The sequence below is a fragment of the Oncorhynchus mykiss genome, chromosome 12 (assembly GCF_057628025.1).
Source record: "Oncorhynchus mykiss isolate SJ-2025 chromosome 12, ASM5762802v1, whole genome shotgun sequence".
Taxonomy (NCBI): domain Eukaryota; kingdom Metazoa; phylum Chordata; class Actinopteri; order Salmoniformes; family Salmonidae; genus Oncorhynchus; species Oncorhynchus mykiss.
In genome coordinates, this window is record NC_143033.1 from 82,443,627 (window position 1) to 82,467,785 (window position 24,159).

Consider the following 24,159-nt stretch of genomic DNA (forward strand, 5'->3'; position numbering starts at 1 on the left):
GCACTGCACCCAACGGTGCACTAGGACATGGGGAAACTAAAGGTTTGTCATTTGGCGACGTAAAATATCCTGTCGGTTTACTAGAATTCGGCCAATTGACGCAACTGCGAACAAATTGATTAGCAAGCTGTTGCATGTCGCCCAGATCCAAAGGATATGAGTGACTGGATTACCTAGGCTAAACCACTAGATGGCCGCAAAGTCCATTGAGTGTGAACATTGCTTTGCTAAGGCTACTTTGTCAATTTTGCAGTCTGTCCATTACTGATGTTTAAAAACTTGTTGGTCTGTTCTTACTCCGTGTACTTGAGAAGGTCATTAATGTCCCGTCTGAGCTCTCAAATGACGTGATTGGCTGCGAATTTTCATACTGTTAAGGTAATTGCGCTAATTTACTATACTTGTATTCTAGTCTACAATACATTTGCGAGTTTATTAGTAACGAGCATTTACCTGACTAGTGCACTTTACACCAGGCTTGTTGCTGAGCGCCCGCCTACGTTCTTACAGCCTTTGTAGTGCGAGTCAATATTCCCGGAAGTGTGCTGTGCGTTTGATTTGAGCTGCTCCCTTCTCACCATTCAGTGGCGCGTACTCCAGTGTCGCAGCAGCAGCAGCATAACGGTAAGGTCCGAGAAAATGTTTAATCAACTTTTCAAACATTTGTCTATACATTTAAGTTAAAACGCTGATCGCTCATTTGTACGTCAATTCTTGGTAGTACAAAGTCACGAGTTCTGGTTACTAGTGCAACTTGTTACATGCTAACTAGCAACTTCATGATGTGTAGTTTCGACTAGTGTAGATTACTCATTTTAATTGTGACGCAGACCAGAAACTGATGTCACTGATGTTTGCTCTGCGGTTGCTACCAGTTTAATTATACAGTGATAAGTCATCTCTTTCCATGGAGGTAGGATATCCTTGTGAATATCCACTAAATTGATCTATGATTAGATCCTGTTGACTAAGCAAGTCAAATGAATTTCAAAACACTATTCAAGAGAAAAAAGTTGTTTATCAGACCCAATTAATGGGTATGTATAGGCTAACTTTTCATCGCATGAAAGTTGCTCACGTTCTGTCAGCAGACGACACTTCCTGGAATGCAAGTTCATTTTCCGCGGTGATTCATCATTGAACATGTTTTTCTTAAACTTGATTGAAGGGAATTAGCGAATCCTGTAAATTGCTACAAATATTTATATACCCTCTCTGAAAGTGAGTTTAATACAGATGTGTATTTAAAATAGGCCTAGTGAAGTTCGGATTTGACTGACGGATCCAGGAGGACTCACCAACTGACTGGCACACTTCAAATAATGCAACTTTTAAACCCAGTCAGCCGATCTGTTAGGACGTGTTTTTATGGCATACAAACGTGTGCATCTTTTCTGAAAATCATTAAGCCCTGTAACCCGATAGACTGGCGGTGACATGCTTGCAAAACTACGGGGGCTGGCTTTTTCCGAACGTGAAGCCTTTCCTTCCTGTTTCTGACGCATGGCGCGGTAGAGTTCTAGTTCCTTCTGTTGGAGAGTAGGCCAGGGCGAGTCTTAGGTCTTCACCAAACTTAACCCGTTCCTCCTAGTATTATCCATTTACAGGTAGTTCACTCACTGTAAGTAAAACGATTTATAGTATCTGTAAGGTAAACCAAACATACCAACATTTCAACAGCTTGGCTGCTCCAATTGTTGCGCTTATCGACCTACATAAGAACACTAGAGCATCTGCTGGATGTTCAGCAGCTCAAAGGTCCCCTAGCCTTGTTTTTGTTAACTTAACCAGTTTACAATGTTCTATGCAACAGGAATAAAAACATTAACTCTACATATTAATATTTATCTTTCCAGAGGTCCAGGGACATGTAATGTTGACTTAATTGATATACACTTCAAGCCAAATAGCGTCCTCATATTTTCAGCCTTAGGGCTTCACTAGTCTGTTATTCAGTTCATGTGACATCTTGTATTTCCCTGTCAGTTTGTGGCAATGTAGAGAGAGAGGGCGGTATTGATCCATAGAGATACTTTGGGCATCTGTCCCCTTTACCACTATCCAATCAATGGCAGCTCACCACTGCAACTACCATTGCTTTCTCATCTGAAATGCTGTTTTTCTACAGGCTTTTTTTTGTTTTGAGTAGGACTAGAGATTTGAAATCTGATGTGATGTTTTTCAGTAAACCCCTTTCAACAATAATTGGTTTCATGTTTTCTAAGCTATGTTATTTAATAGGACTTTTTAGAGAATTTTCCAGCCTCTGGATTGATGCAAGTTAACTTCTCATTCGACAACCACATGCCTTGGACATTACTCCACATGATTCCAGGAACCAATCTTAACCTGATTTTTGATCAAGATGCACAGCTATTTTTCTTCTTAAAAGTGAGCAAGCTTCCATCTATCTCCTGGCTGATTTCTAACCTCCATTACAGGATAGGCTACATGGCTGTGGGTAATCACTACGCTTCTCTCTCCTTGTCTCTACTTCCCTGTCACTCTGCATTAAGGCAGGGGATCTGGTTGGGGAAATTGTAGCAAACCAAAGGAGATTAAATTCAGGGCTGAGCACAGCACCATCTGATGGCCTACTTTACGTAGCACACAGTCTACATAAAGACAACTCACCACAATGAAGATATGGAGGCATTTAATGACGCCTCCCACACATTCCACCCCCTCCTATAGCCTGTCATGACAAGAACCAGGCTTGATGGTGACTCCTTTCCTCTCAGAGCCATTTGGCTATCTGTCCTCTTACTGCCTTTAAGTGGCACGTCGGTCCCTTCTGTTTTTGCTGTAACTCGCAAGGGACTAGAAACGAGGACACTGGCCAGCATCTCCACACATACACCAGTGTTAAAGAGTAGCTCTTCTCTTCTGCTGTTCGTCCTCATTGTACTGTGGCTTAGACTGAACAACAGACCACACAACCCCCAAATGTCCCCCAGGGGATATCAGCCTTCACATACACCTCATTCAAAAGGAAATGGTTTCCCTTCATGCTGGATATGTCCTTATTTAGTCATTGCTATCATCCACCAGAGGGCAAACGTTACTCTGCATACTATTTAGTTTCTTGTTGCAGATGTTGAGATGTTCCTCAGACCACATGACTAGTGCCATCAAGTGTACCACCCATCATCAGGTCATTGCTCTGTCAGGGACGCCACATTAAAAAGCCCAACTGAATGGAGCCACCATACAACAGCAGGTGTATTACTGTCCATAGTGGATGCTGTTGCCTTGTTACCAAGGGAGGCAGACATAATCTGGGCATGTGTCGCTACTCGCTAAGCCCCCCCACTGTGCAGGGAGAGAGCCCTGACCTTTCATCTGGCACCTTGGCACTCCCGTTCATTCTCAGCTTCCTGCTGTGTCTATACAGAGTGATTTCTCAGACCGGCTATTTAATGCTCAGACCGTATTTGTTCTAGCTTTTCCCCCTTGAGGTAGAATATTTTTTCTCTTTCGTCTGATACTTCCTCAATTTTGACTCCTCTCTGCTCTGTTTATTCATGTCTCACTCTGTCGAAATGAGTGCCTCCTGCATTGCATCAGCTCTGCCAGGCACAATCCTCCTTCCTGAAGGCACTGTTCTGCATTTAGTGCTGCATCCTCTGCTTTGTGCAGCAGCCCAGCGTGTGTCTGTTGACATTACATCAAGCCAGTGTTGCTTACCTGAATATCTGCTAACAAATCAAGACTGCAATGGGGTTTACGTCAGGTGGAGAAAGGCTTACAGGGGAAGTCAAGGGGATCATTTAGAAGCCTTTTGCATTACTATGTGTGTTTAAGTGCAATCCAACATGTGGTTAAACGCAGTCCTCTTCTCTAACTGGCGGATGTGAGTCATGTTGTCGGCAGAACATGAAGGAAACACAATCACAGTTGACAAAAGTGCTGCAGAGCACAAGGAAGTCAAGCACTCTGGTGAATGGCACATAAGTCTAGAAGGGCGTCACAAAGCTACATCACAAGGACACATGAAACGGTGCGTCCTGTGGGGAGGAAAGGGATAAATGCTAAAGTTCACTCTCAGATCTAGGTCTATGGCAAGGAGGGAGACAGAACAGAGCGGATCAAACTAGCCATAGATGTTTTGTGTGTGACATTAGGAGTCAGAGTAAAAAGAGTATCCAGGCTGCTTGCCAAATCTAAGGTTGGTACAGCACAACGTTCCTGGAGGCGGTTGTGTCAGTGATTAGGTAGGTTTATCAGAGACCTGCCTGGAGCTGGAGTTCAGCCCAATGAATGATTACGTAATTCTTGATTTCCTGATTGCCATTTCTCCTCCCCCTCTGTGGTTTAAAGCTAATTGTAGCTTTTGGACAATGCCAGCTGTTCTTTATTGCAGAATACACTTGGGTGATCACTTTATTTTTTATTTTTTACCCTGCCTTAGAACTGGGACATGGCTGAGACACTAGATTGCAGTAAATGCTTATATTTTAGCATTTGTAATGTATCTTGTCATCTATCAAAATTCTGTTCAAATTGCTGTCAGCCTTGTGCTGTCCTTTTCCTGTACTCTTCCCTGTGAAATGTCAAAGGTGAAGTCCTATGAGAGTGCACAGTGAATGGGTTAGTTGGACAAAAAAAGAAAAGACAGCTATGAGACCTTTACTACAGAAGAATGATTTATGAGCTGGACATTTCTTGAGGAACCCTTTCTTGTTTGCCTTTTTTGGGGGCTTAAGATCTGGTTTCTGACCAAGAAATCTTCTGATTTTAAGATTAAACGGATCTAACTTTGAAGGAAAAGAGGAACTTAAGGCGTTGTCTTTGAGTTCCTGTCACTTTTTCCTCCAACTGACCTGTGCTGAATTTCTTTGTTTGTGTCCTGCTTACAGAAAGCCTCCATCAACCACAATATCTTTAGCCATTTTCATCATCTCAGGAGGCGTGTCTCGCCTTTGTTAAATTTGGTAATGAAGGCCCTTGAATCTCTATAGGACACCAAAGAGGTTTGTCAGTGGAATCCTCTTGATGTGTCACCACTTACACCCCCAAACACTTCCCCTTTGCTATTCCCCAATGCCTTATTAGCAGTAATCTCTGTCACAATAATCTTACTGCTCTAATTGTTGCTAAGGAACAGCCCTAATCTGGGTGTCAGCTACTCTAGAAACCAGAGTGCTTGGATGACTATTCCTGAACCTGATCAAATGGGGATAACCCTCCAATTAAAGCTATTGGTATTTATTTAGCAACCAGTGGTAAGAACCAGTGTGAGGGGTTCAATGTTGACACATAAGCCGATCACTACCTGTATTTATACCTCAGTTACACCAAAACATGTCACTTAGCAGTGACGAGTGAACAAGGCCTATTTATTTCTGTAGTCAGTATTTGTGTAATGTCAGCTGCTGGATAAATGTGTATTGGGACTTATGCTATTGTTGAAACTTGCCCTAATCTATTTCATTGAGCTCAGTGGACCTATAATTGACCCAATCATCCATTTCGTGCTTAGTGAAGATCGCATATGAATCATTATCTTGACGTGGTTGGTCAAGCCAGAAACTGAACGTGCTCCAATAACTTATTCTATGCAAGCCAAACTGTGTTGAGAATGAGATGGCTGCCAACTATTGAACAGTATTTATAGTCTACTTGTTTGCCTATGGGCATTAGGCAGTCATGCCAAGCAATGGCCACACTGATAAACGTGTGAGACTGAAGTGGGTCACTGCTCGGATGGTGCCTCATATCCGTTGTAACTTTCTACTAAAATATGTATTTCTTTAAGGTTGTCATGATAATTGTTGCATTGTACTATTTTTTTAAACTCTAGCCACCCTGACTCACAACCTAGTACTCTCAACAGTATGATTTCTGTTTTTCACCCTCTTGTTTGTCACTATTTCCTGATGTCTCCCACCTCACCCCCTCTTTTTATCTATCCACTTATTCTGAAGCACACATCCCCTCCAGCTGAAGCCGCTTGACCCAAAAGCAGGCCAGTCATGAGGGGCTGTGTTGTGGTGTGCGTTAGCAGCAGAGAAATATAGCACTCCTAAAGTATGTCCCTCTCATTTATCACCACACCAATCCTGGGGGACAACTCGGTATGTAGCGGCAGTCCACCAAGGCTCAGGTCTGGATCTAGGCTAGCACATGAGGAGGAGCGACTAGAGATGAATAGAGATGACGTGAGAAAGATGGCACAGTATCCCTGAATCTGGTCCGTCCTCCCACTCCTAACAACGAGTCCTTCTCACTATTGCTCCAACTTCACACACATTTGCACAGCTGAGCTACCAAAACGCACTACTGCTAACAGAACAGGAATTTCTGCTTTAATGAGAACGTGGAGAGGCCCTGTTTGCGGAAAAATGGTGCAACGTGCTTCCTGTTCCTGCTTGGCGCAGGTCCATCTGTCAGGCGCTATGCAAAACAGAGAGGGGCAGAGGGAGGGAGAGGATTACAGAGCGAGGAGGGGGGTGGAACTGGTTAGTGTGGTGAGAGGTTTGAGAGCCAGGCAGGAGCCCTTGTTTGCAGTGGTGTGATTTTAATGTACTATTGCTGGGATTGGTGTTGAGCTGGGGTTTTTATGGTGTGTTATGTCACCAAGGTAATACCGGCGTCTGTGTTCAACATCTGGAGCCTTGCTCATGGCACAACATCAATGTTGAACTTGTTTTTTTTCTCTTTGCAGTTGCGTGTTTGTGTGTAGCCCAATAATAACATCTTTCACACATCCCCCAAGGCGTTCTACGTGGCTTTTTAGCCTGTTTTGTTATGTTTTTCTACCATTGCTAAGGTTTCTCTCGTTATATTGGAATGTGTGAGCTACTACGGTCCTTGAACAAGTGTGTTTCAAACTCGACTGCTGCATGAGCATGACAGTGTGTGATATATAGCATAGCCTAGGCTTCCTGTCTCGTTGTTGGTTAGGTGGTTTCCTGTGAACTGACTGACATCCACAAACGTTCTGTGTTGTGGAGGTCTGCCAGGGCCCTTTGTCAAAGTAGTATTCTTGCTCTTGCCATTTTCTGTTTTACAATTCATCAGAGATACTCAATGTTGCTCAGTTAATTGATTGTATTACACTAATACACAATTGTGTATTACGGTGTAATTACACAGTGCTACAGCACAGGCCAAGTTGATTAGCTTTTTCCCCGAGTTGATTTGCTTTGTTGCAATGTAATTGGGGCCAGCTGGTGTCAGTTCACCAGTAACACATTGAGTCAATGGATTTACAGTCTCTCAGTTGAAATTCCACTTAACAAAGTACAGTAAGCTGATAAAAGCACTAGAAGTAGCCTTGACCTGCCCTGTCAGTGCAGAGTTTAAGATTTTTACCCAGAGAAGGAATAGGCCTGTCATTTATTGCTGTGGGGAAAAAAACTATTGGTCTGTGGTAAAGTAAAGCTTTTAAAGTATTAGATGCAGTACTGCAGTAAATCACTAATGCATCAGTAGAAAATGCAGCATGGCATTGGCGCCATCACGCTGAACTGCTACCACTGAAGACTACGCTGCTGACTGTCTGTGGTGTGTACACGGATACAGAGAGGCGCTCTGTGCCAATCACTCACAATACCACGAAGAACAAGGAGGCCAGTCTTCATGAAGGGAGACAGAAAGTACAGAGCAGCAGTGTTATGAAATCACCTCGGTGTAGCAGAGGTATTACACCAGCTAGACGTAGGCCTCTATTTTACTACAGTACTTAACTGGCAGGTAGCCTAGTGCAGTGGTTCCCAAACTGTGGGGTAAGGGGTGTCCGCTGTAATAGTAGAATGCACAAGGTGCGGTTTCGAAATTGAGTAGTGTGTCATCAGTTTTCCTCAGTCATTGTATACCTTGGAGAGCTATTTATAACTTGTCAGAAATGTCCAAAGATCAACTGGGCCATGTCGGCTAAAGATTTTTTAGCTAGGTTTTTTAGCACATAGATTTTGTTGTAATGTCTGAGTGACTCATAACAAATGAATAAACATTAGACATGGCAAAATGTATAGAATTGCAAGAACATTAGCTTTAAAACTGCAACAACATTTTTGTACCCATGACCAAATGTGTAGAATTGTAGGAAATTAGCTTTAAACCAACAAAAATGTTATCTTCGCTAACTAGAGGGGTGTGAACAGTTTGTGTCATGAATAGTGCTTGTACCCATAGAAATAGGGGTGGTGCGGGATGTTCCCCAATGTTGGAACAGGGCCTGAGTAAAAAGTGAACCCCTAGCCTAGTGGTTAGTTTTGGGCCAGTAACCGAAAGGTCGCTGGCAAGGTGGACAAATCTACCGTTCTGCCCTTGAGCAAGACAGTTAACCCCCAACAACAACTGCTCCTGGACGCTGATGACAGGGATGTCGATTAAGGCAGCCCTCCCGCACCTCTCTGATTGTGAGGGTTTGGGTTAAATGCGGAAGACACATTTCAGTTGAATGCATTCTGTTTTGCAAGTGACTAGGTATCCCCTTTCCCTTCCCCATCTGTGGGGAAAGGTTGATTTCAACACCAACCGCTCTCTCCTCACGACACCCACCTCTCTGGCAAGAGGACCCTCCCTCTAATATCATTGTCCTGATTCCTGCGTAGCATCACTCTCCCCAGACCCTAATTGATGTTGACTGGTAATGCAGTGCAGCTGGGTGCTGCTCCCCACATTAGCATGTTGTTATCTGCTTGATCCACAGAAGCTTGACTGTAGCTCACTACAGCGTGGTAGAGGAGGGAGGGAGAGGGTTTGAGTTGAGATGAAGCTCTGCTTTTCGACCAACCAGCCCACTGTGGTTCCCCCCCGCGTGTACAGCGCTGGCCCTTCTCTGGTCTGACCTCCATGCTGGGACTGTGTCCAATGTAGTCCAAGCCAGGACGTGTGAGTCAGGCCAAGGGATCTTTATCGCAATAGAAGGTTCTGGTTAGGCTCAGTCACATGCCCTGGCTCTGTGTGTGTGATTGGGTATTGTTTCAGAGCAGCAATGAGGCTGCAGAGGTCAAAGTGCAATGAGAGAAGGATGTAAATCTATAATCATCTACCAGGACACCCTATTAACCTGGTGCCTGCCCCACAATGCATGCAAATCAGATTTATTTAAAGCACATATGTCAGAGTCAAGGCCCGCGGGCCACATCCGGCCCGCAAGAAGGTTTTTTACGGCCCCTGGGATGATCTTGATTTATTATTAGAACCGGCCCGCAGCAAGCCGGCAGCCCGCAGATCTTTTACACGCACCAATACTACATTTCCCACAATGCAAAGGTGACGCACCGAGCAGTAGGCTGCTTCATTTCAATATTTATTGGCACAGCAGTCGTCAGCATCACAGTAAAATTAACTTTCAGATACCCATCAAAAATGGCAAAACGGAAGGTGGATACTGAGAACCGGGGGTTTCAAACAAGGTGGGAGTCGGAGTATATGTTCACGAAGGTAGCTGGAAAACCTGTGTGTCTTCTGTGTGGAGAAAGTGTGGCGGTACTGAAAGAGTATAATCTGAGACGACATTATGAAACGAAACACGCGGACAAAAACAAGAATATGGACATGGAACAAAGGCTACAAAAGGCCAGTTTTATTTTGGCAGAAGAGATCGCTAAATCAGCCCGGCCATTTACGGAGGGGGATTTCATCAAAAACTGCATGATTAAAGTTTGTGACGAAGTTTGCCCAGAAAAAAGGCAACTCTTTTTAAATGTGAGTCTGAGCAGAAACACCATTGCCGAGAGAGTAGACCAGTTGTCCATCAATCTAAAAGAGCAGCTTGTGAAAAAGGGAAAAGATTTTATTGCATATTCCTTGGCTGTGGATGAGAGCACCGACATTTCTGACATTGCCCAGTTGTCAATTTTCATCCGCGGAGTGGACTCCAACCTAAGCGTGACAGAGGAGTTTTTGGCTTTACGTCCTATGCATGGCACAACTACGGGGCATGATTTGTATGAAGAGGTGTCAAGATGTGTAAATGAGATGGAGCTGCCTTGGGAAAAACTCGTGGGTTTGACAACCGACGGAGCACCTGCGATGTGTGGACACTGGAGCGGACTGGTGGCGAAGATACGGGAAAAGATGCAAGAGGAAAACGCGACAGGTGAGCTGACAGCTTATCATTGTATCATACACCAGGAAGCGTTGTGCGGTAAAGCCTTGAAAATGGAGCATGTAATGAGCATCATCACGCGCACAGTTAACTTTATCAGAGCCAAAGGTTTGAATCACCGCCAGTTCAAGGCATTTCTGACGGAGTTAGAAACGGAGCATGGTGATTTGCCTTATCACACAGAGGTGCGATGGCTAAGCCAGGGAAAGGTGCTTCAAAGATGTTTCGAGCTTCGTGAGGAGATTTGTCTGTTCTTGGACAGCAAAGGGAAAGACACAACACAACTCCGAGACGAAATGTTTCTGTGTGAAATGGCTTTTCTGTGTGACATTACGAGTCATCTGAATGCAATAAACTTGCAGCTGCAGGGTCGGGATCGTGTCATCTCTGATATGTACAGTACAGTGAAGGCATTTAAAACCAAACTGACTCTGTGGGAGACGCAGATGCGGAAAGAAAATTTGAGCCACTTTCCCAGCTGCCAGACCATGAAAGAGAAGCTCTCTACCAGTGCGTTCCCGAGCACACAGTTGGCTGATAAAATAGGTATGCTTGCCGCTGACTTTCGACGCCGATTTGCTGACTTTGAAGCACAAAAAAGCAGGTTGGAACTGCTCGGTAACCCATTTGCTGTTGACGTGGAAAGCTCACCACCAAACCTCCAAATGGAGTTGATTGACCTCCAATGCAATGATGCACTGAGGGCAAAATATGCGGCAGTGGGTGCTGCGGAGTTCGCCCGTTTCCTCCCCGGCACAATGCCCCAGCTGCGCATCCAGGCTGCTCAAACGTTGTCTATGTTTGGCAGCACATACCTGTGTGAACAACTGTTTTCTTTGATGAACCTGAACAAAACATCACACAGAAGTCGACTTACTGCTGAACACCTCCACTCAATTCTGAGGATTTCTTCAGCTCAGAGCCTTACCCCGAACATTGATGAACTTGTGGAAAAGATGGGACACCACCAAGTATCACCCTCAACCTCAAACAAGTGAACATTACTGTGCAATCACATATTTAGAGTTTTTACTCAGTTCAAGTTTAAAAGTTAAAATTTAATATTTGTTTTCACTGCATGTTACTTCTCCTTAAACAAAGTGTTGTTTTTGATTAATAGATTTTTGCACTTTATTTTTTTGTATTTCAATCCAATTATATTTTAAAAATATTTCAGTTGAGTGGATGATAGAAAATTGCTATTATTGTTTTTTCTTTGAAGTAAATTTAGCCCACTTTTGCTAAAATAGAAAATATAGTCTACTGATGGTGCCTTGAATACCGGTTTCTTTCATTTAATGTTCATGTTATGGGGATATTTATATAAAGGAAATTTGTCTTTTGTGTCTGTTGAAAATTAAAGATTACTGACAGAGCCATAAGAAAATATTGCTTTATTTATCTGATCATATTGTAATATATTTGTTAGGTTTTCAGTAGGTTCAATTAGGTTCACTAGACTATATGCGTCATTTAAAAATTTTTCGACGAACATTCGAACAGTCCGGCCCTCGTCTTGTAGCTGATTTTTTTATTTGGCCCTCCGTCCATTTGACTTTGACACCCCTGATTTAAAGGATCCCAATGAGCATCTGGGAAGTGGCGTGTTGACTGCTACCACAGAGTTACTAAACCCAGAGGCCCAATATCACACGACTTCCGGGAACCCATGCAAAGCAGACTGGAGGCCAGACCAGGGTTTGAGAAGTTTAAAAGTATTCCTTAGTTGTTACTCGACCAAGCGACACGTTTTCATTTTTGTCAAAAACAACTTTATATCGAAGAAGTGCCTTTGATTTGATGTCCTGCACATCCTCAGCATCCACGCTAGATGACCGCTAGACCTGATGACGTGTTTCTGCGCATGAGCTTAGCTAGCCAATGTCGCCATGACATCGCCTACAAGCATGATCTGGGATTTTTATTGGCTCATACTAAACCATCTTTGCTGCTACCATCATTCAAACTCTGGCCCTGCTTGAATAGTTTGGATATACATCCTTACCTCCTCCCTCCCTTGTAAAAGTAACCAATCTCACATGATTCATTAGTTAGTAGCATGTGAGGTCTCTACTACACGTCTTTTACCAATGCAGTCATTTCAGACCAGTGGTTTACCTGAAGACGAGGTACTGTAGGGAGGACACATTTTTCACCCTGACAAGGTATTCAGGGAGTACGCTCAGGCGTGCTGTTTTTAATCTTGTCCTCCTGCGATGTAACTTAATAAAGGCGTGTACATTTTTCGGTAAGACAGAGCCTTGGGGGGGTTTTAGAGCCTTGGGGGTTGTTTTGTGCTCACTAAGTAACAACTGTGTTTTACAGTGTTTTGTGCTCACTACGTAACAACTGTGTTTTACAGTGTTTTGTGCTCACTACGTAACAACTGTGTTTTACAGTGTTTTGTGCTCACTACGTAACAACTGTGTTTTACAGTGTTTTGTGCTCACTACGTAACAACTGTGTTTTACAGTGTTTTGTGCTCACTACGTAACAACTGTGTTTTACAGTGTTTTGTGCTCACTACGTAACAACTGTGTTTTACAGTGTTTTGTGCTCACTACGTAACAACTGTGTTTTACAGTGTTTTGTGCTCACTACGTAACAACTGTGTTTTACAGTGTTTTGTGCTCACTATGTAACAACTGTGTTTTACAGTGTTTTGCCTTGCAGTTTGTTGATCTATTTTCAACGTATTGGACCAAACCTCCTGACCTGTGTCTCTCTCGCTCTCAGTAGACTATGGCAGAGCAGGATCCCACCCCGGAGCAGCTGGCGGCCATCGCAGCGGCCAACGAGGAAGCGGAGGGCGGGGTCAACTACAAGCCCCCCGCTCAGAAGAGTCTGCAGGAGATCCAGGAGCTGGACAAGGACGACGAGAGCCTGCGCAAGTACAAGGAGGCCCTGCTGGGGAACGCCGCCGCGGCTGCAGGTTTGTGTTGCTGCTCCATTTACACACGTTGTAGAGACACACACACATACACACACTCTGCAGACATACTCATGTAATTTTGAAACACCAGCCCTGCAGACTGTTTCTCTCTCTCCCTCTCGACGTGATTAACAAACAAACCCACATCCACAATGCATATCTCGTGCAACCATCTTTGTTTATTTTCTTATAATTCCCTCCTACTTTCAAGTCCTTCAGCAGGCTTTGTTTTCAGGGATTTAATTGAATGAGTTTGCAAATACCATAAGAGAGGGTGGGAGAGGGCAACAGGCTGGCAGTCTTGGTGCTCAGTGGGTACAGCAGTGACAGAGTTACCCCCCCCCCAGGCGGGTCAGTAGCTGACACCTGCAACAGTCTGTGAACTAGATACAGGCTGCTGACTGGAAAGGAGGCCAAGCCGCCTGGGCTTTAGTTAGAGCTGCGGTAGCAAAGACTGCGATGAACCACTGATCGCTGGTAGAAATATTTTCACGTTGTTTTATGTCTGATACTCATTTCCATCTGTTGCAAATGTCATTATTCACAGTTGAACTGTTCTTCATGAACTGTTGTAGTTTTCTGCTTTAGCCTATTGACTTAGCCCCCTTGAGTTGATTGACGCACCGGTGCATAACAAAAAATCCCCATCAAAATCATTCAATTTAAGCTAGAGAGGGTTTTTTTGGATTTGGATGCATCTCAATCCACCACATCCTCCGATGTCGTACTTCCGCATCTGAAAGTTGGCACAGCTTGAATAATGTTTGTCAGACCATGAGACATCTGGAAAATGTCTTCTCACGTTAAATGTCTGTAGCGTCGGAACAGTTTGACCTATGACCACTCTTTTTTTTTTTTAACTAGGCAAGTCAGTTAAGAACAAATTCTCATTTACAATGACAGCCTACCCCAGCCAAACCCCAACCCAGATGACGCTGGGCCAATTGTGTGCCGCCCTATGGGACTCCCAATCACGGCCAGTTGTGTTACAGCCTGGAATCGAACCGAGGTCTGTAGTGACGTCTCTAGCACTGAGATGCAGTGCCTTAGACCGCTGCGACATTCGGGAGCCATTGAAAGGGGAGATTCTCCATTTTGTGTCACCGGTTTTAAAAACAAATGGAAGTATGAAGAATGTGCCTACCCATAAAAATGGTTAAATATATATATATATATATATATATATATATTTTTTTTTCCAGAGTTTTAAAATATTTTTTATCTATCTCCTAGATCTAGGACTGACACTTTAAAACCTTATTTCTTATGATTTTGTTTTTGACTGACCTTTTTTCCATTCATGAATGTGTTATTCGATGCGTTTCTATGGGCTTTAGTATTAAAGGCCTAAATCAAAATGTTATTTAAAAAAAAATTATAGCTAAAGGTGTCCTAAAATTCTAAATCAAATAGTATAGTTAAATGATCCATAGTATGAGCATCTTAACCCCACAATGTCTTAGACTCTAAAGAATTAAACATGCACTGCTTATAATAGTCAATGTTTGTGTTTACCATGAACTATTTTGACATTTTTGTACTTTGCTTTGTTTTTTTTCCCTTTCTCCCAGTAGACCCCAACGCTCCCAATGTCCAGGTGACACGCTTGACCCTGATGTGTGAGACGGCGCCGCTGCCCCTGACCCTTGACCTACAGGGTGAGTAGAGCAGCACAGTGGTTGTACTGGTATTTAGAGGGTGTGTTTCAGAATACACCGAGGTGCACTTTTTGAGAAAAGGCTCCATATTGAAAGACTTCTAATGTGTTTTAGTGTGAAAAGAAGCCTTTTTAGTGAGCACATGTAATATTTTCCATATGAATGTGTGAGGGTGGAACTAAAGCTTACCATTGGGGGGGACAAAAGACATTGCCTCATAGCAGCTGCAATTGTGCATAGTAGCTGCAACACCTGGCCGGCCACCTATGGTTTACAAACATACGTTTTCCAGTAGACATATCAGGCATATTCCATGGGCCATTCCTAATGGATTGGTTGTATTATTCCAGTTAATGAGGCATTTCTTCTGCTGGTTTGAGACTCTTCTGCCCTCATATGGCCTGTAGAGCCACCTACAGGGAAGAAACCAGGGCCATAGAGCTGAACTCACATACAGGGAAGCGCCATCTAGTGGACACTATAATAGCAGGCTACAACCCTGTTGGAACACTTAGAAAACCCTGCCGTTGTGCTCGCATTTTTAAAGATGCTGAATCACTGATCTGACACCTTTCACCCATCCAGTCTAACACAATTACTTCCAGGGGAGAACTTTGTACATTGCATATATTGGAACAAAATGATAGACTCCTCCTGCATTCACTCTGCCTGAGGGTCTCTGACATTCTCTTTCTGTGGTCTGGCCTCCTCTTTCTCTCTGCTCATCCTCCTCAGGAGACCTGGAGTCCTTTAAGAAACAGTCCTTTGTCCTGAAGGAAGGCGTGGAGTACAAGATAAAGATCAGCTTCAAGGTGAATGAGTCTGGCCTTCTTCAACAACGTGTTATGTCTGTTTATCCAATCAAACTAACATGACCAGTGTCAGCTTGGCCACTATCAAGCTATTTTGGACATTGAAATTCAATTGTAAGCTGAATACACACCATGAAAGGGCTGCGGTCTTATCCGAAGGGTGGATGTGGAAAGAGGATGTGACCTCATCACTGATTGTCTCTGTCTGCAGGTCAACAAGGAGATTGTGTCGGGACTGAAGTATGCCCAGCAGACCTACAGGAAAGGAGTCAAGGGTAAGTTCTGCTGTTTCATTTTCTTGCTCTGTCTACTGTGAGGATTTGAGAAGGCCGGATAAGGTTAAGCAATATAGTGTACCTTCCATCTAGAGGACAACATGGGGATATGACCATATTGCTTATACTTATCCAATTATCTCAGATGTCCACAACAAGTGCATCGGAAACAGGGGTTAGGGATGTATCTGGGAGTGGCTTGGTCAACTCAGGTGACTGTATTCACCTGTGCACAGTAAATAGGTCAAGTTAGTAGATGAGGTATTTACATTGGCATTCTTAGACGGTCATTAAATGACTTGTTAATAGTTCCGGAGTGGCCATAGTATTTGTATTTGATGACGCAGCGAAGTTTTTGTCAAGAGGCAACTTTGGAAAAGAAATCTAAGCCTCTCTCTTTCCTCTCTCTCTGTGTAGTTGACAAGTCAGACTACATGGTGGGGAGCTACGGGCCGCGGCCGGCAGAATATGAGTTCCTGACCCCTCTGGAGGAGGCTCCTAAAGGCATGCTGGCCCGCGGCACCTACAACATCAAGTCCAAGTTCACTGATGACGATAAGCACGACCACCTCTCCTGGGAGTGGAACCTTAACATCAAGAAAGAGTGGAAAGACTGAGTCCCCGTCAACTTAATTCTTCCCCCATCTTCTTATTCCCCCTCCATTATTTTGAATTCATAATAATGTGATAAGTAATTAAGGTAAATTCCTCTCTCGTCCACCCCAATCCCTGCAGTAGTTTCATTCCAGTCACGTTGTCATGCCATTCACCCCCCCCCCCCCCCCACACACTCCTTGTGATGCTGAGTATTGAATATGTGGAGAAAGCAAATAATGTGCACAATCATGAATTTGTTTCGGTTAGCTTGTATATAAACTTTTTTTTTTTAATGAAAGATTGATTTGTTAATGCTCTTGATATGGATGTCAATCAACTGTGTGAATTCCATCCTTTCCCTTCCTGCTGATTGTTTTATACAACCATGATCTGCCTTGTAAAGGTGTTGCTGTGTGTTAAAGGCTGTGGTAGGTTCACACTCTGTACTCTTTGTTGGGGACGTTGCTCTCTGTCAGTGGAAAGCCTTTGAGCAGATTATATGTACCAGAGTCCACACAATTAGTTTATTCTGGAACTAGTGTGAATTCCTAACCGTTAAGAGGTGGCATGAACAGCACTTACCGGCAGTCCACCAGAGGCACTGTGACCACCTGCTGAAGGTGCAATTGTGCCTCTTCCTGGTCAAGGTTTTCACCTCCCTACCTAGTTCATTCAGCAGCCATGTGGCCTTAAAGAGGATTCCCGTAGAACTAACAATGAAGGAAATTATCACAAAGAGCCATTTGCCTTTAGAACAGAACTGTCAGATTGTTACGAGAGCCTCCTACAGGGTTTGAGTAAAAGAGTTTTAGGCTGAGTGCATGTGTGAACAGATGATCAGACCATTGAGATGCTTGTACCTTCTTTCCAGATTAGCCAGTAGAAGTAGACCATGAAAGTGAACAGCAGCCATCTCTGCTCCCTTCCCTCCTCACAGCATCAGGTGGTCTCAGTGCAGACTAAGAAATGAGCTCCTTGTCAAATGCCCTCTAAGCAGACCTTGAGGCCTTCTTCCAGTCACTAACTCGATTACAGTAGCGTCTCATATGGGGCCTTGCTGGTGGCCCTTGTGAGCAGAGAGGAATGTCACACAAGGGTTGTTAATCTGCTCACCTTGAGTATGAATCAACTCCAGGATTACCAAAACTGGCTGTGCCTCTAGCCTTTACAACCACCAGCAGCTCTCTGCTAAGGTCTGTTGACTTTCAGAATGGGAGCTTAACATGAAATAGTTATTTGAACCTGATGTTTTAGGTCAGGTCTAACTTGTGCACAGACCCAGCGTTTCAAGTAGAACGAGAACAGCCAAGACCTCTTACTACTACATAACCGTGTTATATTTTTCTACACTCCATTTTTCAACGTCATAACTTGTGATGTCGGGCTCGGGCTTTGTTTGGTTGCAATGGATCGTTATTTCAGTATGGTTTTGATTCTTTGTATCTACTCCTCTGTGCCACCTGGAGAACACTGTTCACCTGTCACATGAAAGTCTTCAGACTGGAGGTCCCAGTGTCTTTTTAATCAATAAAGTCATGTTACTTTTTACACTGTTCTGTTATTGATCCAGCTCTAAAGTACAACCATTCTGTAAACCATCTTTACCCTTCTATCAGGCATGCTCCTTCTAACACACCAGCAACCCTTCTATCAGGCATGCTCCTTCTAACACACCAGCAACCGTTCTCACAGAACCATGTTAGACATTTAGATGGTCGTCTACAAATGCATAGAAGACCATATCACATGACGTTTGTACACAATGAAGAGCAGAAGAGAACAAGGAAAATATTAAAATGAAAAGCCAAAGTACTGATAAGAGGGCAGCTAGAGCCCCTTGTGTACTTGAAATAAGCAGTCCAGAAAACAAGGAGTCGGTGCTTAGTCAAGTGTGGTTGAGAGTTCCATTTCTATGCAGTGCATCATCAGGTCCTCAGTTCTCTAGCTTGGACAACCTAATTTACAGAGGTAAATTCACAGTTTATATACAGTATTTATTTTAGAACAAGTTACTACCTTGAGTACCATGGGCTCCCTCAATTGAAGTCTACTGGCTTCACCTACTGATTTCAAAACCATTGTATATGTTGGATAGATGCATACGTGAAGCCTAAGATGTTAAGGCAACAGTGTTATTGAGATCAGGAATATTTAACTAGATTGTTTTTGAAAACATTTTATGAATAGCTCTGCACATATTATTCATTGTCAGTCGTCAAAAACATTAAATAGCAATTATTTATACATTTTAAATAGAATTAGTGCAGTCTCAGTATACACACTCAGTCATTTAAACATTGTACCGGATTGTCTTGAACAAAGACAGGGCAAACAGATTTTAGTGCACAACTAGGTTGTCAAATTATCTTAAATTAGGTCAAGAATCAAGGCATTTCATCTATCCAGATGATGAATGTCAGCTGTACAATTCATTCATATTGGGATGGGTGAAACGTGTCAGTGTCCAGAGAGATGGGTAAAACGTGTCAGTGTCCAGAGAGATGGGTAAAACGTGTCAGTTACCAGAGAGATGGGTAAAACGTGTCAGTATCCAGATAGATGGATAAAACGTGGCAGTATCCAGAGAGGTGGCAGTATCCAGAGAGATGGGTAAAACGTGTCAGTGTCCAGAGAGATGGGTAAAACGTGGCAGTGTCCAGAGAGATGGATAAAACGTGGCAGTGTCCAGAGAGATGGATAAAACGTGGCAGTGTCCAGAGAGATGGATAAAACGTGGCAGTATCCAGAGAGATGGATAAAACGTGGCAGTATCCAGAGATGGATAAAACGTGGCTGTATCCAGAGAGATGGATAAAACGTGGCTGTATCCAGAGAGATGGATAAAACGTGGCTGTATCCACAGAGATGGATAAAACGTGGCAGTATCCAGAGAGATGGATAAAACATGGCTGTATCCAGAGAGATGGATAAAACGTGGCTGTATCCAGAGATGGATAAAACGTGGCTGTATCCAGAGAGATGGATAAAATGTGGCAGTATCCAGAGAGATGGATAAAACAGCTGAGGGATCATCCACAGTATATTGTATCATTTCCCCAGTGCAGAAGTACAGGTAACCTGTCATCAAGTGACCACTTTGAACAAACACGGTCAAACAAAGAGAAACTAATTCTGAAAGAAAATCTGTGGCTTTTGTACCCATTGTTTTCAGTGCATGTTCACTAGTATCAGGAGAGGTCATGTTCACTAGTATCAGGAGAGGTATTGTTCACTAGTATCACGAAAGCAGCTCATTTGTCTTTCGACTTTCTTCCCTTAGGACTTCCAACCCGTGGGGACTTTCTACCCTTGGGGACTCCCTTGGTGGAGTTCACTTCACTCTTGGTCTTCTGCAGGCGGGAGAAGATCTCTTTGAACAGGGCCTTGTACTCTGGGGTGTTCTGGCCCAGCCTCTTGTCCACCTGGTCTACCTGCCGGCTGATGCCCTCCAGGGCCTCTGGGGTGGAGGGGGTCTGGGGCAGGGTGGGGGGTGCAGCAGCCATGGCTGAGGGGCCGGGGGTGGCCATGCTGTAGTCCTTCATGGAGGGGTCTCTGGAGACAGGGCGTGACGTCTGCACCCCCGCGTGGCACATGCTCTCCTCGTGGCGCCGGCACTTCCCCAGCAGCTCCTCGTATTTCTCCAGCAGGGCGTGGTACTGCTCGTCCACTTCCCTCAGGATGGACATGCCCCGCTTGCGCACGCCGTTGGCGTGGATTGCGTAGCTGCCCTGTCGCCTGCCAGAGGCGTCGCAGGCCGAGATGGCGTTGAGCGCTGTGTCGCTGCAGCTCTTCCTCACGGGGCCTCCCTGCTGCCCACCTCCTCCTGTCCCCCCGGACTCCCCCGTCCCCTCCCCTCCCTCCTTTTGCCCCGGTCCCTCCTCGGGTGTGTCGGTCTCGGGGGCATTGTTGAGCAGGGTCTGCTCCAGACCCTCATCCAACAGACAGACCCGTGACCTCCTCAGCTGCTGCATCTCCTGTAGCTCCGCCTCCAGCTCCTGCACTCGCAGCTGGCAGCCCTCAGCACCCAGGAGGCGTTGTTCCATAAGCTCAAACTCCTGCAGCACAGCTGTGCACTCCCTCTCTGCCCCCTCCCTCCGGCCCCGTTCTGCCACCATGGCGGACCTCAGGGAGGAGACCACACCTTTTAGACGCTCGTTCTCCTCGTCCAGCGGCCGGCGCTCACGCTCAGACACCAGGTCCACACTGCCGGGGTTGGCCACCAGGAAGCCATCCTCATACCTGGAGAGCGATACACCACACAGAGGAGCACAAGGATACAGCAGAGTGATTGCATTCTTATGTAATCTGAACACCATACATTCAGGTCATTTGTCAAATGTACTCAGCATATTTTCACATACAGTACTTTGGACTTTTGAGAGAGACTACATAGAGCATTGCTCTTTACTGTACTTTGGTGCAGTGCAGAGTTCTTTAAGGCAGGGGAAGGAGTGGACAGTCTTGCGTCGCTCCTGCTCCTCTCTGTGGTCCCTCAGCTTCTCTAGTGTACGTAGTTCCTCCACACGAGCTGTCATGGTATCCACCTGAGCCTGCAGTGTCTCCATGGTACCCGTCAACCTGTAAGCGCACGCGCACACACGCACACACACACACGAAAGTGGACTAAATCTTATTTACATCACAACATAATGTACAATACTGTACCGTGACTATACTGAGCCTGTGTTACAAAAACAAAGGTGAGACGCATTCATTTACTATGACCAGTAGGAACCATTCAAGAACTAAGCTTGTTAATACCAAACCAAATATTTCTTACAAATCCTTGGTATAAACACCATGAAGAAAGAGGTCATGGTACAGTCTTACATAGAGTGAATGCTCAGATTGTAGATCATAGCAGCGAGAACAACTCGGGAGAGTATTAACCCTCACCTGTCTATCTTCTGCTGCGAGGCCTTGCTCTCTATAACCAGTTTCTCATTGGTGATCTCCAGCTCTCTGGCCGTCACGTCTAGCTGCTCGTAGACCTTGGCATGCTGCTCGTTCATCTCCCTCAGCATCTCCAGCTGCTTGGACAGGTACTGCAGGGGGAATAGACATGTGAATGAAGACATGGACCTTACAGGGAGACAATCTAAAGAGTCTAAAACGGATATAAAATAACTGGACATCTATAGGTTACATCAGTGCAGATGGAGAGGAGGAGAGGAAGCCGTTTTAGACTATTGAGACACGCCCAATGCAAGAGATTGCTGTAAAAAATGTTTTAAATCAGTCACATAGATATGACAGTATTCCATGATGGTTAAGCAAAATAGCATCACAGTTTCCTAATTCCCGACTACACAAACAAGTGTGGATCCCCTTTATTCTTCTTCTCCAGCAGATGAAAGTGTGTGATTGGTTGAGTCGGCCATTAGCAGGCAGCTTTGTTGTTGCCTAATAAGGAGGCCAGTCTTTGTTGTCTAATGAGGTGGCAGATCTGGCTCAGAGTCAGAGGAGTCAGTGGGTTCCCCTCTCCCACACAGCTGCACACGAAGTAAACAAACGCTCGCTATCCCTCTCTCATGCAGCTGCACTCTGCTCCACTCCTATCAGAGCTCTGCAGGGTTTAATTGGCTTGATGGCGCATCAAGGAGAATGTAATTGTGCTAGCCTAGAGAGAAGAGCCACTTTGCAGGATCATGAAGTGCACTGTCAGTAGTTTAAAACCCACACACTCTAGCTAACACACCAGTCCGGTGCCATGCTTGACAATATGGCCTCTCAGCAATTCAACATTTAATTGTATTTTTAATCATTTAGCAGACGCTATTATCCAGAGCAACTTACAGTTAGTACATTCATCTTCAGATAGCTAGGTGGGACAACCACATACAGGCATAGAAAGTAAATGTTTCCTCAATAAAGTAGCTATCAGTAGAGTCAGAGCTAGAAAGGGGGGAGGGATCAAGTGCTGGTTCCGTTTTTTTTTTTGGGGGGGGGGGGGGGGGGGGGGTCAAGGTAATGAGGAGGATTATTTAAGATACGGTTTGAAGAGGTAGGGCAGGGCACTTTTCAGGATCATTCATGACATCAGCATCAATCACGACATGTACACACACTCACATAGTTAGTGAAAGTGGTATGATGCTATACCTCGATCTCCTGCACCTGTTCCTCATTGTTGATGTACATCTGTTGTAGGGAGTCCTCCAGCTCCTTGTTGCGCTCCAAAAGGGTCTTCCCCAGCTCAGCTGCCAGGTGCAGATCTGTGAGGGGACAGAGAGGAGGTCGAGAGAGTACTGGTCTGGATACAGATAAACTATTTTAACTCTTTCATTCACATTTCATCCACCAGTAATATTGGCAGTTGCTGCATTAGCCCAGCTCAGTTAAAGTGTTGCATTGGATCATTATGGAATGTTTTAACTCCATTAATGCAATGCTTTTTGGCTTTCCTTAAAGTGATGAATTTAAGACTTCGCCCCCTCATTTCAAATTAAATCAGAACGAGCAATAGAGAAAATCCCCTCATTCAATTCCCCCTGCTGGAGTAAAGAAAAAAATAATCCTCCATCTTCTCTGATTAAGACCAGCTACTGTGATCTCTGCCAAGATCAGCTCAAGAAAATGGAGTCTGACTGCAGGGGAAAGGAGGAGGATAAGGGAGAAAGCCTGTGCTAACTAGGTTCCGTCTGGATTACACAGGGCAAAACACCAATATAGGTCATCTCAGAACTCATTTACCATTACTCCTGGTCAGAATGACAGAGATATCCCTCTTAGTTCATATTACCCCACTCCAAAAAGAAGAGTGGCTGTACATTCTGTACATACAAGCGTAAAGGTTTTAGCTGCACTGGTTGCTACACATACATCTTTATTGTCACAACAAGATTGTTTAACATTTTCCCCAGAAACCAAATCAACTCCAGCACATCTTTGCTCTCAATCTGCTTTGACAGACATTTCCACAAAGAAACACACATACAAACATGATCCCATTTTAGACCTGGGAGGGATAAGGGCAGCGAGTCACTTGGTTTCCACCAGCAGCTTGATGGATCCATTATTCATCGGGTGCTGCAGTGACGAGGTCTACTTGGACTGAGAGTAAGGATGAAGAGGGGAGCTGTGCTGGCTCCTGGCTCCAACATGCCTGCCCCACTACTCAGAGCCCATGACAGTACAGTGGGAGGAGGAGAGGTGGTGTTAAACTGAGAACAATTGACCTCCATTACAGAACATGAATGCAGCATTTTAAATCAGCACAGTGCATGGTGTCAGCACTAACAGGAACACAACAGTGGGGGAACACCATGCTGCTGCACAGTACACATCTAAGGAACATGAGTTGAATTATAGTATGGCTGTCTGGAGCAGTAGCTGTGTGGTTGTGTGTGTATCAGAGATAATGCAATGAATGGCAACAGGAGCTAACCATTCAAAAGGGACAGAGGCAGAGGACAAGAGGCCTGTCTTCAACACATACAGTACCAGTCAAAAGTTTGGACACCTACTCATTCAAGGGTTTTTCTTTATTTTTACTATTTTCTACATTGTAGAATAATAGTGAAGACATCAAAACTATGAAATAACACATATGGAATCATGTAGTAACCAAAAAAGTGTTAAATCAAAATATTTTATATTTGAGATTCTTTATTGTAACCACCCTTGATGACAGCTTTGCACTCTTGGCATTCCCTCAACAAGCTTCATGAGGGATTTACCTGGAATGCATTACAATTAACAGGTGTCCCTTGTTAAAAGTTGTTAAAAGTTTGTGGAATTTCTTTCCTTCTTAATGTGTTTGAGCCAATCAGTTGTGTTGTGACAAGGTAGGGGTGGTATACAGAATATTTATTTGGTAAAA

The 24,159-nt window shown here is 44.3% G+C and overlaps 2 protein-coding genes across 20 annotated transcripts in view; one reads left to right on the plus strand and one right to left on the minus strand.

Annotated features, from left to right (window-relative positions):
* Positions 1-17,885, plus strand: LOC110538530 (rho GDP-dissociation inhibitor 1). Of its 19 annotated transcripts, none has more exons than XM_090193692.1 (7): positions 1-378; positions 477-624; positions 12,803-12,995; positions 14,567-14,653; positions 15,389-15,465; positions 15,677-15,740; positions 16,158-17,885. In XM_090193692.1, the coding sequence occupies exons 3-7, from the start codon at positions 12,806-12,808 to the stop codon at positions 16,355-16,357; spliced, it is 618 nt and encodes a 205-aa protein (XP_090049818.1). In that variant the 5' UTR covers positions 1-378; positions 477-624; positions 12,803-12,805; the 3' UTR covers positions 16,358-17,885. The 19 variants fall into 19 exon arrangements, with proteins under 19 accessions (XP_090049818.1, XP_021481085.1, XP_021481081.1 ...); XM_021625410.3 differs by having other exon boundaries at positions 23-378; positions 511-624; positions 14,570-14,653; XM_021625406.3 differs by having other exon boundaries at positions 51-378; positions 12,800-12,995.
* Positions 17,845-24,159, minus strand: part of LOC110538526 (cerebellar degeneration-related protein 2-like) — an 11,082-nt gene continuing 4,767 nt past the window's right edge. The window contains exons 2-5 of the mRNA XM_021625399.3: positions 22,440-22,552; positions 21,234-21,382; positions 20,751-20,915; positions 17,845-20,576 (exon numbers count right to left, since the gene is read on the minus strand). Of these exons, the coding sequence (XP_021481074.2) occupies positions 19,589-20,576; positions 20,751-20,915; positions 21,234-21,382; positions 22,440-22,552 (1,415 nt within the window). The 3' untranslated portion in view covers positions 17,845-19,588. The remainder of the gene's footprint in view (positions 20,577-20,750; positions 20,916-21,233; positions 21,383-22,439; positions 22,553-24,159) is intronic.

Bases quoted from the DNA above. Each gene is read 5' to 3' on its own strand.
- LOC110538530 (XM_090193692.1), top strand. From the start codon at position 12,806: ATGGCAGAGCAGGATCCCACCCCGGAGCAGCTGGCGGCCATCGCAGCG. The intron at 15,466-15,676 runs GTGAATGAGTCT...CTCTGTCTGCAG, and splicing joins AGATAAAGATCAGCTTCAAG to GTCAACAAGGAGATTGTGTC. The intron at 15,741-16,157 runs GTAAGTTCTGCT...CTCTCTGTGTAG, and splicing joins CTACAGGAAAGGAGTCAAGG to TTGACAAGTCAGACTACATG.